Here is a 15019-nt window from a genome sequence, read left to right as displayed (position 1 = left end):
TCTAGGCCACACATTTAATTAAATTGATTGAAATATGTGATTGTGATTAAATTTGGTAAAAAGTCAAAGAGGAGAGAGAATAACTATTTTCAGTGATTACACAACTTTAAACGTACGTTACACATATGTAATAAGTTGACTCGGCGCGTAAAAAATTATGTAATTTTTTTACGTGTATCTACATATATTACGCATGTGTAAAAAAAATTCGAAAAAAAACAATCGTTACACTGAGTTCTTTCAAGTTCTTCAAACTCAAAGGGGTTCTCATTTGAAATCTCCCCTATATATATATATATATATATATATATATATATATATATATATATATATATAGGGTAAGGTTAAAATGAAAACCCACTTGAGTTATGAAAACCCGCGAAAACCCTATGTAACATCGTTTTTTTTTTGTTACATGTAATATATGTTGTAACATTTAATACAAAACATCGAAACATCGAAAAAAAATGTTTTGCTATTTTTTAACATTTTTTTAATAATTTTTATATATGTTTTCAGGAGAGAGAAAAAGTTATATTTATATTTACATTTTTTATTCACTTTAATTGTGGACCACAAGATTTAAACATTAATTAAAACATGTGATTGATAATGAGTTTTTAGAATTTTCACAAACTCAAGTAGGTTTTTATTTTAAACTTAGCTGGTTACTTAAAACATAAAAAAACATTAAACTCACGTTGGTTTTTAGCCTCTAGAATATAATCTTGAAAGTCAGTTCACCCCTTGAGTTAAGGCTGAGGGGTGTGGAGCGCGAGAGGGGGCGCGTGTGCCAATCCGGGGCGCGAGCACCACACCACCGAGGCGCGAGAGAGGCGCGAGAGGGGCGCGAGCACGCAGACCAAGGCAGGCGCAAGAGGGCTAGCGGGTGAAAGTGGGCGTAAAGTTGGCCTGGGAATGCGTGAAGAGCCGTTGGGGCTTGAAATAGAGCCGTTGGCTCTTTATTTTTATTAAAAAAAAAATTTTTTTTTCTCTATAAAACCAATATCACATACCACCCAAAACCAATATCACATACCACACCCAAAACCCAAAATCACCCCATCTTCCAAACCTTTTTTTAAAAACATGGCTGGAAATTGGTACCCAAACCTAGATTCAGATTACAGTTACGACGATTTATGGTCGGCACCGGACCAACCGATGTTTTATTCGGGGTCGCAACAATCATCCGGCTTTCAACCATCCAACATACAACCGTCTCCTAACTTTGTTGTTCCGGAGACACAAGAACCAGAAGGTGAAGCTGCGGGACAAAGAAGACGCGTCCACCGGAAAAAACAAGTTGCAACGGACGGGTCGGGTTCGGCTTCGACTGGAAGGACGAAACGGAAAACCACTCTGTGGTCATCGGATGAGAAAGAAGCCCTGTGTCGGGCTTGGATAGTCATTTCTGAGGATCGGCGTTGCGGTAATTGTTTTAACGTTTTTAAAAATGATTTTTAATAAAAAAGTTAAATGACTTACAAATTTATTTATGCATTTTGCAGCGGACTACCAAAAGAGCAAGGTCTTTTGGACAAAGGTTAGGGAGACATTCTATTCGCTCGTTGGGAGTACAGAGCGGAACGCCGATATGATTTCGGGTCGGTGGACCGAAATCAGAAAATTTGACGGCTTGTTTACTAATCTGTTCAACAGGAACGCCGGTCGTATGAGACCAAGTGGCAGTGATGATTTGGCGGTTTATAATTTCACTGTCGAAGAGTGGAAGCAGAAGTGCCTGCGGAGGTATGGGACGGTGAAGACGTGGGACGATGTAAAGGTGTGGGAGATGTTGAGAAGGTGTTCTAAGTGGGTTGAGCTGGTGGCGCCGGACCTTGATGCGGAAGTAGGGCCGAAACGGACTAAAACTAGTTCGTCTGGAGCGTATAGCACTTCCGCCGGGTCGGATTGCCGGGTTGGATTCGACCTAAACGTTGCGGGGGAGGAAACGTCTTCACCGCCGAGGAGGCGGCCATCGGGAAGGGACGCCAGGGGGAAAAAACCGGCTGAGGGGGAAGCCGTAAACATCACCGATCTTGTTAAATCCCTCAATAAATTCAACAAAACCATGGAGGTGGTCTCTAATGACAAAAAGGAAAAAAAAAGAATGAGAGATTTGGACTTCCTTACAAGAGACTTCAATAACCTAAATCCGGTCGACCAAATGCTGATGGAAAAACAAAAGGAACGTATCCGGAAGAGGTTGATCGAAGAAGACCAAGCCGAAGAATAAGAATAATGTTTTTTTTTAGTACTTTAATTTTTTTTTTAGATATTAATGTGTTTTTTTAATTAATGTGTGTTTTTTTAAATAATTTATGAGTTTTTTTAATAATACGTTTTTTTAATACATTTATAAAAAAATAAAAAAAAAACCGCTCGCGCCCCTCCACACCAGGGCCCGGGGCGCGAGCACCACAACCAACACTCATCTTATCAAGTTTCTCTCTCTGCCACACGTCACAATATTATTGGCTGGAGCCCCCACTCTCGCCCCCCACACCCCTCAGCCTAATAGGGTAAAAGACCTGCAAGTGGCAGTGAACCCGACAATAACCCGAGTCAAGGCTACAGAGGTAGGGTTGGCAGTTGGCTTGGCTTGCCTGCATTTAAACCCAAGGCTAGCTAGCTAGCTTCATCACCAATATATTATTATTACAATTATTCTACAATAAACATTAAGCCATATGTATCCTCTCTAGGAGGCAACTCAAACCTTTTTAAACTCCTCATCTTCTTCTCTATCTTATAATAATTCATTCATTTTAATCACTCACCTAATATGTTGCGTAGTGTCACAAGCTCTAGCTCCACTAGAGGCATCGCGGCCATTGTTGGCGTCGGTCCCAATCTCGGGCGCTCAGTCGCCCGGAAGTTCGCTCACGAAGGATACACCGTCGCAATACTCGCTAGAGACCTCGGTATTCTAACTCTATCATTCAGATCTATAATACCAGCTATTTAGTCTATGTTTAACTGGTCATGAATATTTTAATGACATGACACAAACATTTTTGAGCATAGTTTTTGAAAATGAAAACATTGTTTTGGTATTAAAAAATGGCTAGCTGCGCAGATTGTTTCCAGCTTGGTTCTGTTTGCCTTCTGTCTTGACGTAAATGATAAATACCAGTCGTTTTCAGGGAGGTTATCAAGATTCGCGGACGAGATAGCGAGGGAAGAGAAAGCACAAGTGTACGCTATTCGTATCGATTGCTCCGATACTCAAAGCGTACGAGAAGCATTCGAAGGTGTCTTGTCGTTAGGTTTTGTCGAGGTTTTGGTTTACAACGCGTACCAACCAATTCCATGGCAGTACGGCGGTCCATCCAGCTTCACCGACATTCGTCTAGATTCGTTTCAGAAATCGCTAGCCGTCTCTTCTGTTAGCGCTTTCCATTGTGCTCAGCAGGTACACAATAACTTATAACATATCACATATGTCATTGTTTACTGTTCTTAGTTCTTACACTTTGTTTACTAGTGTTTCTAATTGTAATTGTTATATATATTTGCTCAAACACAATCAGGTGTTGCCGGGAATGGTTGAAAGAGGACGAGGGAGCATATTATTCACCGGATGTGCTGCTTCTCTAGCGGGGGTCGCCGGATTCTCTGAATTATGTGCGCATGCGTCTTTTATATTCTTCGGTTCATCAATCTTATCATAATCTACTCTTTTCATTTTCTACACGTTTTCAGTACGATATTCGTTCAAAAATTCCCATGTCATAAGTATTTTACCAAAGAACATAAGTTCTTGGATCAGCAACTTATTTAATTTGTTACAGAAACGCCTACTTGAGTCCATTTTTTTACCGCAAAAACCTTCTACACGTTTTCAGTATGATATTCGTTCAAAAATTTCCCTGCCATAAGTATTTATCAAAGAACATAAGTTCTTGGATCAACAATTTATTTAATACGTCACAAAAACCCTTTACTTGAGTCTATTTTTTTACTGTAAAACGTTCTATACATTTTCGGTACGATATTCGTTCAAAAATTCCCATGTCATAAGTATTTTATCAAAGAACATAAGTTCTTGGATCAACAATTTATTATGTATCCAACATAGGATTATACAAACAATACTAATTTTGTTATAAATGTTACATAGGTTGTGGGAAGTTTGCATTAAGAGGATTATCCCAATGTTTGGCTAAAGAATATCATCCACTTGGGATACACATAGCACATGTCATCATCGATGGTGTGATCGGTTCATCTCGGTGCGTTTATTTCCTTTATTAATATTCTTGACATACTATTATATGGCAAATCAGCAGAAGAAAACCAGGTTTATCAAAGTTTGATTGGTTTCGTAATTCTTTTTGAAAGAATGAATCAAAAGATATTTTTTATTTCCTTTGATTGTAGATTCTTCTTGATGGCCATCTTTTGTTGTCATGGTCAACTATCCTTTCAATGATTTTAGAATATGCGATTTCTATTTTCTTAGTTATCTTAAACACTACAAAGATGACTTTCATCATGATCTTTCGAAATGTTTGTAATCCGTCAGTGATTATATGCCAACGGATTACCTTTACAATATTCAATGACGGATTACTGACACAAACCCTATCGATTAACAATGATGGGTGTTGTCACATATCACCAATCGATGACATGTTGTCGTTATGTCACTGATGGGTTGCCGGCGGTCTTTTTTGACCACGTGTTTTGTCGACTGATTGTTGCTAGATGGGAATCCACCTATGCCCATTTGTCAAGCGATCCGTCATATCTCAGTGTGATATGTCATTGATTGCAGATTAATCAACATTGACAAGCAAAAAATTAACTATAAGTTTCTATTTTATTTTTTAAATTAACCTAATACGGTGATCCGTTCATGTGTGTTGATAACATTCCGTTGATGAAAGTTATTTTCCTAGTAGTGAAATGATCATCTATCATCACCAATAACTAACATATAATGTAGTGATCATGCCCTATTTTTTTTTTCTTTTTTCGAGAATAAGAGAACTATAATAGAAACTGATTAGAAGTAACAATCCGGGTCCCGTTTCTTTTTAACTTGTTAGTGCGTTGATATTATTTTTTTAACATCAACTCACACTCTTTAGTTTTAGTCATAAATTACACGCTTGACAACTACCGAAATTGAGCTCAAACCTCTTGTAAAAGTAAAGGCTTATAACATTTTTTGTTACCACTAGACTAAAGACGCTTTGGAGCGTTGATATTGTTCAATTTCTGTCTTTTAAAGCTGGATTATACGTGTAATTGTATATTTTAATACTATATTTTGATACCCTATAAAGTTTTGGATTCAAATTCTTTGTTCCCATCTTTTTCAATCAGAAGCGTAAAGAAAACTCAAAAACCTTCAAACTTTGGTCCCAAACATATTCAATTAGGACAACATGACTAAAACAACTTAAAACCTTAAATCTAATCTAAGCTTCACAGCCCACAAAACGAAGATATTATCAAGACAAACATGAATTTTATTTTGTAAAGCTGCTTTCATACGATAAACGAATCGAAATAAGTAAACTTTAATTACTTCATTTCTAAACAATCGGATGATTAGTTATTTGTTCAATTGTTCGTTTGTTTTATGATCAAAACAAGCGCGGTTTATTTAACGCCCGTTATGGCCCCGACACTAGATGTCTAGTAACAAGCTTTAACCTTTTTATCAATAATTGGGTGAACGCCCTGCTTGCGGTGCGCACATATAATGTATATATGTGTGAACCCTTGGGTGGGCAAAAGTAAAATTGCACTAATTTTGACGTTATTTTACTAATCACGTGAAAATAACGTTAAAAGTGGCGGAAGGTTAATCAGGCATCATGTGGTGGCGTTGATAGCCGAAAGACAAGGGCACATGCACCAATCAGCCGGTGTCCCGATGATTGAGTGTTATGTGTCTTATGTCCAAGGCTTGATTCAAAACTACTATCGAGCCGGGGGTCTCACCGGAAGCAGCCTCTCTATCCCTGTGGGATAGAGGTAAGGCTGTCTACATCTTACCCTCCTCAGACCCTACCATAGCATTGCTATTGGTGGGATATACTGAGTACGATGATGATGATGATCAATAATTGGGTGACCCCAGAAAAAGTTTAGGAGACTAGTTTGCAACGTCATATTCTGTTCATCATTGGCTAGATCAACTTTACACTACTGGGGCCCACATGCATCTTGTCTTGTGATGACGTGCTACTTTCTTTATCTTTCGTTCAGCCAATTGATCAAGATTGTTTGCAAGGTTGCATCCGTTATTTAGATTGTGAATCAGTTGTCATTTTGTATATATGTTTGTATGTATGTTTGTATATAAATAGGAAGAGAGGTATATATATGTATCTATGGTGTGGATACACATTTTATATATTTTTTTTTCTACTGTTGTCTTTCTAAAAAGCTAATCTTTCATAAATTAGTTTAAATATATAGATTTTTTTAAGGAATAAGAATATAGATTTTTATTCAATTAGCAAATGTTAATGAATTTTGATTACATCGAAATAGAAAGCAAGTGGGCAACACGTTGCGCCGCTACCCCTTTTTAAATTCCAAAACCTTATAGAAATTAGGTATAATATTATGGAGGTTATGTTTTGTGACAGAACATGATGTCTTATTTTGGAATACTATTTGTTGCTCACTTGTGCATTCGATTTTATTTATCACATTAGCAAAAGCATGGTGAAATATCATAAAATGACAAACATCTTAGTTTTATTTTACATCAAATCCGTGACTTTTTCGTTAGTTTTATTGCACATCAAATCCGTTTCTTTTTCGTTCTTAGATCGACATGGTTATCTAAATATTATAATCAAAACCCTTATATACTTTGATGGAGTTGAGTAGAAAGTTGTTTCAATATATATACTTGTGGCATGTTTTGGACACTTGGTGTTCATGAACATTATCACATGACTAAAATATAGAAAAACTTGTTTTGCAGCGCATCGTCAATGCCACAAAGATCAATGGTTGGGGAACACGAGAGTGTAGGAGGGGACGGATATATCGACCCTGATTCAGTGGCTCAAACCTACTGGTATTTGCACATTCAGCCTCGGGCTGCTTGGACTCAAGAAATAGATATCCGCTCACCCAACCCGAAATTCTTCTAAAAAGATGCAGCAAACAAATGATCATTGTATATTACTTATCTTTTACTTGATAGTTTGTTTTGTGTTTACTTATATGCGTGATGTTCTTGATTCAACCATTTCAGCTCATAACTTTGGAAATAGAATTTATTGTTGTACAAGTTCCATTACATAGGATGCCCTTGTGTTGGATTTGACTATATATTATTACTTCAAAGTTCAAATTTTATTTAAGTTTGATGGTGACTTGATGATACATTAATGACCAATGATTAGGATGTATACATTTATGTGGAGCATGCCAATTTGGTGGTTTAACTTTTTTTCCCATGAAAATAACTCCTAATCATGTTAATTGTATGTTTCACTTCTATGGTTTCGGATCCATGACATTTTCGGATCATGCCTTAAGTATAGGAAAAGTTCGAGATTGGTGATGACTAATGAGTAGCAGTGGCAAAAAGCTATCGACGGGAAATAGTTTATCGGTAGCAAAAAGCTAAGACGATATGCAGTAAGTCTATTAATCGTATTGCTGTTAGTTGGAAGTTGGAACTAAACTTAGGGTAGGTGCTAATTGTCAACAGGAATGATATTCCTATTTTGAGTTTGTGTGGTTGTTATATTCATTCCATATATCTTTCAGGTAATCCAGTTTAGCACCAATAAGCAACTCACCAAACATATCTAAATAGACATCCTATTTGTTTGCGAGAAAGTTCAACAAGGTCATATTCGAGTGCTACATGTACCCTCACGTTATCAGTTCATCACTGACATCTTCACCAAAGGATTACCTGGTGCTTTTTTTGACGACTTCCGCGCTAGTCTAAGTATCTATGATCATGCAGCTTAGACCTGGGTTGGTGGGGGGGATTAGAATATTTTGCCATGATTATCTCCTAAATCATTGGCCTAATTTATTCAATGTATTTGCATACATTATATTATGAAAGAATGGAGAGAAGTGGCGAAACATATTATCAAATTATAACCTTCTATCAAACAAAGGTTATAAATGTTAGTAGGAATAATTAGTGCTGACAAGAGGTATATAGTTACTAATGATGATAGTTACCTCAACAGGGAAAACATATATTTTTTCGTTTTCTGTTAGAAACCGTTAGAGGTGGTTATGCGAGTGTGTATAAGCGGCGCATAGGGAATTCTTTGATAGTAATTTCTCGTTGTATTTCTTCATATTCAGTTTTAATCTTACTAAGATAGAAACAATCAACAGAACCATATTTCATATTAACACCAATGTTACCTAGCATAAAATCACAATAATATTATGGAAAAATAGAGTTGGTCACCGTAAAAGCTCTCATTACTATTTACTGTTAGCTATATATAATGTTTATATATTAGAAAACAATTAATACACAAATGAAAATGGTAGCAAGATTAACATTAAGAATAAGAAAATAAAAATGGGATACATGGTACATAAAGGGAGTCGTGTTCTCATAGGGCACACACAACTAAAGTGTACCACTTGCATAAGACACCTAGTGAATCTCCCAGACTCACAACATGTCAGTCATACCAATAGTGTCATGTGATACACCTTCCTTTAACTTAATTGGTCTACTATTGCCAAGAGGGTCCTTGGTGTTTGCTTCCACTCACTTCTATTTCCTTCTTCTATTTCATGATTGTTGAGTGTGAGGTGTGACCTAGAATTGTCGGCGGTCCGCAATGATTCATAACCCTACTTGGTACTCGGAAAGTGGGATTTCAAATCGATAATTAAATAGATGTCTGCCAGACACGACGTATAGGGGTTTCATCATACCTAGAGCTTGTCCTATTCGCGGCTAGAGTACGTCTATTAGCTACATAGATTGCTTGCTAGATTTGTAAATCATTTTATGACATATGGGAAGAAGAAAAAAAATATTTAATTTTTCACCATATCAAGTGAAAATGAAAAACATTTTGTATTTTAGTGATTTTTTTAAACAAAAAAGAAGTGTTGTGTAAAGGGGGTGGTGGTGATTGGTGAAAAAATGATTGGGCTATCTTGCTTGAAAATAAGACACATGCAAGAGTTAGCTAGTTAAATTGACACTACTGTAAGGAAAAAAAAAACAAATTCTAAATGAAATATATCTGTCTGTAATTACCAATAGAACCTTGTGAGATTAAAAAGATAAATAAATAATGTAATTAATACTTTATCATTGGTGATTATCGACGAATTGCGTTGACCAAGGTCAACCAACACTTACCGATAGAAACTTGACAAGCACCTGTGGAAGAGATACGCGGGTTTCTTTGTTCTTTGGGAAGATACTTACTGATGGCATATACGTCGCTAATTTGCTGACAATACAAGATAAGATATTGACAAGATTTTTGCTAAAACTGTTCAGAACTTTCTTGTGGTGGTTGGATCGACGACGGGGCAGTCTTCTCTAATGTATTTGAGTCCCTTAAGGCGTAAATAGTTCCTACCCGACCTAGTTTTTGACTTTTGTTGACCAAACCCATAAAAGCTTCCTAAAAACCGGCTTGCCCAGCTCTACACACACGTATAAGATTATGTTGCTTCGTAAGGATATGCAAAGTTGGCCCAAACCCATTAAAACATGTCAAAGTCAATTAAGGCCCAATGTATATGTAACCAAAATATGTAAATGTGGCCCAACTTGTTAGATTATAATATTATATGTTGCTTTGTAAAATCTAAACCTACTTGGGTGTCTGAGTGAGCTTTTAAAACTTGCTTGTTTGCTTGTTGAAAAACAAAATGTGTTTGGCAAAGCTCCCCCAAAAGCTTCAAATTGGAGCTTTTCAAAAGTTACTTTTATTTTTTAAAAAGCAAATCAACAAAAAAGCAATTTAAAAAGCTCAGCCAAACACCTAGTTTTAATCCCTCGTATTACATGATTGTTTTACATTATTTATCTATATTTAAGTAAATTTTTGGATTTAAATTTTATTTATTGTAAGGAAGTTAATTATATACTTAGGATTTGATGATGAAAGGGTTTCACAAATAAATAAGATGCTATACCCATATGCTTATTTATGTTTGCTATAGTTAGTTACTTGTAATTGAGACATATACAAGATCTACAAATTTCAACTCGTGACGATGAAATCGAAAACTAAACCATCTAACTGAAAAATACTGCTAGTCACAAATTTCAACTCGTATCGATTCTCATGAAAGCATAAACATATCTGAGTTTGAAAATTAAAATCATAAATTGTCTATTGTTATTACTCATTACAACAGCAGTATTTTATAGTTTGACAAAGACAGAATTCAAGATAAGTTAATGGTAGATTTTCTTAAAAGTTTCAGATCTGTCCTCTTCAACAAGGTTCATCTTCACCTTACCAGGGTGGCTTTCAATACACTTCCACAAATGCGATCTCTCTTCGTCGCATGCCACAATTTTGAGCTTATCCAATCCAGCGAGAGATTGCGGCAACATTTCCAACCCTTCACAACCACTGATATCAATCGCTTGCAGGCTGCTTAGCTTGCCAATTTGTTCAGGCAGTGCAGTTATATCCGAACAATCAGATACATCAAGTATTCTCAGTTTACGGAGGCTTTTGATTGATTCAGGTAGTTCTTTTAGTTTTGTGCAGCAATGAAGGCTCACGATTTCAAGATTTGACAGATTCCCTACTTCATTTGGAAGAGAATCCAACTCTTGGCAATTGGTGATGACCAGTTTCTCGAGACGAACAGAATTGCATAGTACTGCTGGCAGTTCCTTCAGATCGTAACACAAATCGATTTCAAGATATTTGAGGTTTTCCAACGTGTAAGGATACTTGGTGGTACCACTACTGAGAGCATCACCTATCTTGCACATAACAAGGTTAAGTTTTTTTAGAGTCTTCAATGTGAAGATGGCTTGGATAAATGGAGAAACTGAAACGTATTCGAATCTGATTCTATGCACGTTGGATAAAGATTCTAAAACTTGAAGATTGTTTAGTTGAGTAGGATAAACTCCGTAGCCTGTCACAATTAAAACCTTTAGCTTGCTCATTTTCTTGATGAACTCGGGCAGTGTGTAGTTTTCACTCTTTATATTCAATATCAATACTTCAACATTTGGTGCATTTGGATCGTCATTCCATGTAGAACTGAATTTATCATCTGTAGTTAAAGATTGTGAGGTAAGGTTATTAAAGAGACAAGAGGATGCATATAATTATCCACATGTTGGGTGCTAAATAATAGTTGAGTATTAGTTAGGTAGGCAACATTCTCTATTACTGTAAACTCAAAGTTAGAGAACCTTCAAAACAAAAACCGAGTTTAAGAATATAAATGCACGAACCACATAGCCATGTTTGCCTAATGCTTTAACTATAGTACATAGTTATGTAACACTTAACTGCCCTGCTATATCTCACACTCTTACAAGTCACAAGCTCAACATACAAGCAAGGTTGCAAAAGTCGTTAGGCAGACCCTAAACGGCTGACTGGGAAGTTGGGTGTACTCGGAGTACTCGGGGAGTACTCGGAAACGGTGAATATAAAGAAAATTAATTTTTGGATATTAAATATATGTCAATGTCATAAGTATGCTAATATTTATAACAAAGTAACGGAATATCAATATAAATAAGAGAATATATATTTTTAAATACTAAATTATTCTAAAATTTGCTAATCATTAACTAAAAAAAAGTAATATTTTTTTATAATATTATAGAACTATGAATTATATTTTCTTTTTTAAGTCAAAATCGGCCTAAGTTAACCGACTAAATGTGGCTCTGGCTGGGGTTGACCACATTTGATCGATTCTCAGTAACTAGGAGGAGTTGAAGAAACTCTCGTCGGCGCCATACCTTGTAGCGACTACTTGGGGAGTACTCGACCTCGGAGACCTACTTTTACAACACTGCATACAAGTGATTGTGCAGTTCTCATAGTTCAGTGTATGTGTTCCTAGGAAGTTATATGCGTAATATTATCACTTGTAAACTATAATCACACTTTCTTCATATTCAAAATCCTTTGCGCTTTTTCTCTAGAGATTAGATTCTATTAGGATTTAACAAACTTTTCATTGGGTAGGCATAAAAGTGATCACAAACCTGTTGAAATAGATAAGACGCGTGCAATGATGGGTCGTTGAGCCCACCATTCAGGAAAGTCATTGCTAGGGATTTTTACGAACAGCCGTTTTCGATCTGCTTCAGACTCTTGCCTGCTCAGGTGGATGGCCAACTCTCTAAGCATATCATGCTGCGTCACACGATAATGACTACAATGGCCTTCTGGTTCACCTGCTTCTTTTCTGTAACATCATATGCTGGTTAGTTGATCAATGGTTTTAATAGATATAAGCTTAGCCATGTAGCAAAGAAAGAAACTACCCATGAAAGTAACGAACTATATAAAGTCATTATGGGTACAATAACATTATGGAAGAAACTTTGTATTATTTAGTAATACAAAAAAAAACAATAATAATAATAGAACTTATATATGCAGAGAATTGCCACATATGTGTTACAAGGTTTTCAGGGTGGAGAATGAGTTTTCAAGGTTTTCATAACCGTTATTCATTTAAGAAGCACTGAGGGTTTATGAATATTTTGAATTAACACGGAGAAGTAAATGGAAAGCCTTCTTTTTGTAGATTATCTTATCTGTTCTAAGTAGAGAATTAATTGTGTAAATCCAACCAAAGTCATGTATATGAGAATGTGGGAGTACCTGACTGGAACAAGATTGACAAGATTTTTTGATTTGAGTATGTTAAGGTTGCCAGAGGCACGCACACCGCCATCATCAAGATGGTACAACTCCACCCACATATCCATGAGAGTGGTACCCGCAATCTGGTCAACCTCAGGAAACAAACTTAAGTCCAAGAAACAATCTTTATGCAACTCACTCAGTGCATCGATACTGGTCCGGAGACAGAGCAGCAGCTGCTGATGAGACTCTAATATGGATTGCATGAGAGTGGATGTCCAAGTAACCTCAGGTTCATTACATAGTGACGCACCAACAACAATTAGCGCTAATGGAATCCGTTTGCAGAATGCAACCATCTGCATCCACAAGCACAAACAAAACCATATGAGAATTAGCAATTTAATTCCTAGCTATATAAGGAAATGTTATTCATCTACCTTGTCGATGAGATCATCTTGGACACTATTAACAGGACTCGAACCACCTGCAAACGCATGATAGCAGAAAAGAGCCTTTGCACTTTCACGGCTCAATAAGTTCAACTCATACGTCGTCGGGTTAAACTGTTTAAACAAGAACCTTGAGGTGGCCAGAATTTTGAATCCTGGTGTTGGGAGCATAAGATCCTGAATACGAGATTCCGGCCAGACATCATCAAGGACCAACAACACTTGACCGGATCCCCTTCGTTTAATTAGGTTCTTGATTTGATTCTTGGCGTCTTGTTCACTTCTAATTTCATAATTATTTATGCCATAATGTATGAATAGGCTTTTGGCAAGGCTCATAAGGCTGGCTTCAGCTGAGACAGTTAAATAGAGGATGTTGTCACCAAATTCTCCTGTCAATATTCAAACAAGAATGATTAACCATTAATAAACGATCTAAACTAGGGTTGACAAATGTAACCACCTAGCTCGGTGATTTTGGGTCATAATAAAAACTTTTTAGGGTTGTTTTTGGTTTAAATAGAATGTTTGATTTGTTACCCATTAAGCATTATCATACGCGCGAAACACGTTAATTGTGCCGTTACGCATTTTAATAATACATAGTTAACCATCGGTCTATAAAAAATTAAGTTAAATCATCTTGACCCAAACTCATCCTAACCTTTTTTTTTTAATTACACATCCTGACCCTAATCCATTCCGACGTAACAACAATCCAAACCAACCCATACATCTTGTCACCTGTGATCTAAAAGAACGTCAAGAAGAATTGTGGGTACCTTTGATATCATCATCGTGACAAAGCATATTGGCCAAAGTAGTCTTGCCAAAACCTGGAGGGGCTGAAACCACCAACACGCGTGTGGTATCCTTGAGCAGCATATGCTTCAATATTGCTAAATGCTGATCCAAACCAATAATGAACTCCGGGAGCTCTGGAACGCCGCACGATTCAAAAGGCCTGTTTCGGTCCAATAAAGCATTGATTCCAGCCAAAGTCGCCGCGGACGCTTCTATATGAAAGAACTTGCAGAGATTGTTGTCCAACTTAGTCAGCTCCTTTGTGTATTTTCTTATCTTTTTATTCAAACTACTGATGCTCGAGCACTTGAGAACGAGCTTCTTCCCATCGTCTAATAGGTCACGGAGCGTTGCCCTCTCATCAGCAGGACGATTCGAGAGTTTGTCAATATCAACGAATGATGGTTCGATCGTTTTCAAGGTTCTTTCGAAGCCTGTGAGTAGTGGTTTGAATTCCATGGGTTGTTGAATCGTGTCTATGACTAGTTTTAGTAATTCACCAAAGACAGCACCTAGAGCTGCTCCTGCAATAAGTGCCTCTGCCATTTGATCACAAATCAATTTGCTAGCTAGGAACTCTTGTTTCTGTCTCTTGTAATTCAAAAGATGGATTTGGATGAACAATATTTGTATTGACTTATGAGTTATGAAGGTTCTTTGCAATTTCTCTCTTTCTTAGATGGATGGTGATACAATAGTAAAATACTAGTGTTGGGACCTAAAGACTTTTTCAACAAATATAGCAAGTCTGAAACAAAGGATATTTTAAAACTTTCTTTATAATAATTATTAATTTATTATACATGTAACAATCACGACAATAGAATATTTAAAGAAAAACAACCAATCATAATTAAAGACTTTTAAAAGACTAAAGGAAGTTTTTTTATTTTTTATTTTTATTTTTTTTACTAACGACGAATTTCTTTATAATAATTATTAATTTATTATACATCACACTTTTTA

The 15019-nt window shown here is 36.4% G+C and overlaps 2 protein-coding genes across 2 annotated transcripts; one reads left to right on the top strand and one right to left on the bottom strand.

Moving 5' to 3' along the window:
• The first annotated feature begins 2786 nt into the window (after window positions 1-2786).
• On the top strand, window positions 2787-7208 carry LOC143628793 (uncharacterized). The gene is made up of 5 exons (XM_077098278.1): window positions 2787-2927; window positions 3150-3418; window positions 3537-3630; window positions 4127-4238; window positions 6959-7208. The coding sequence occupies exons 1-5, from the start codon at window positions 2789-2791 to the stop codon at window positions 7128-7130; spliced, it is 786 nt and encodes a 261-aa protein (XP_076954393.1). The 5' UTR covers window positions 2787-2788; the 3' UTR covers window positions 7131-7208.
• Window positions 7209-10366: 3158 nt separating this feature from the next.
• On the bottom strand, window positions 10367-14599 carry LOC143628718 (putative disease resistance protein At5g66900). Its single transcript, XM_077098222.1, has 5 exons — window positions 14032-14599; window positions 13238-13641; window positions 12816-13156; window positions 12191-12393; window positions 10367-11238 (listed from the first exon to the last, which is right to left on the bottom strand). The coding sequence occupies exons 1-5, from the start codon at window positions 14597-14599 to the stop codon at window positions 10397-10399; spliced, it is 2358 nt and encodes a 785-aa protein (XP_076954337.1). The 3' UTR covers window positions 10367-10396.
• Between the last annotated feature and the right edge of the window lie 420 nt (window positions 14600-15019).

Source organism: Bidens hawaiensis, unplaced genomic scaffold (genome assembly GCF_021521415.1).
Source record: "Bidens hawaiensis isolate Kalapana, Puna unplaced genomic scaffold, B.hawaiensis_p1.1 tig00005061_1, whole genome shotgun sequence".
In the NCBI taxonomy this organism is placed as follows: Eukaryota; Viridiplantae; Streptophyta; class Magnoliopsida; order Asterales; family Asteraceae; genus Bidens; species Bidens hawaiensis.
Note: the sequence above shows the minus strand (reverse complement) of the source record. Positions and strands in the feature narration are given on the sequence as shown.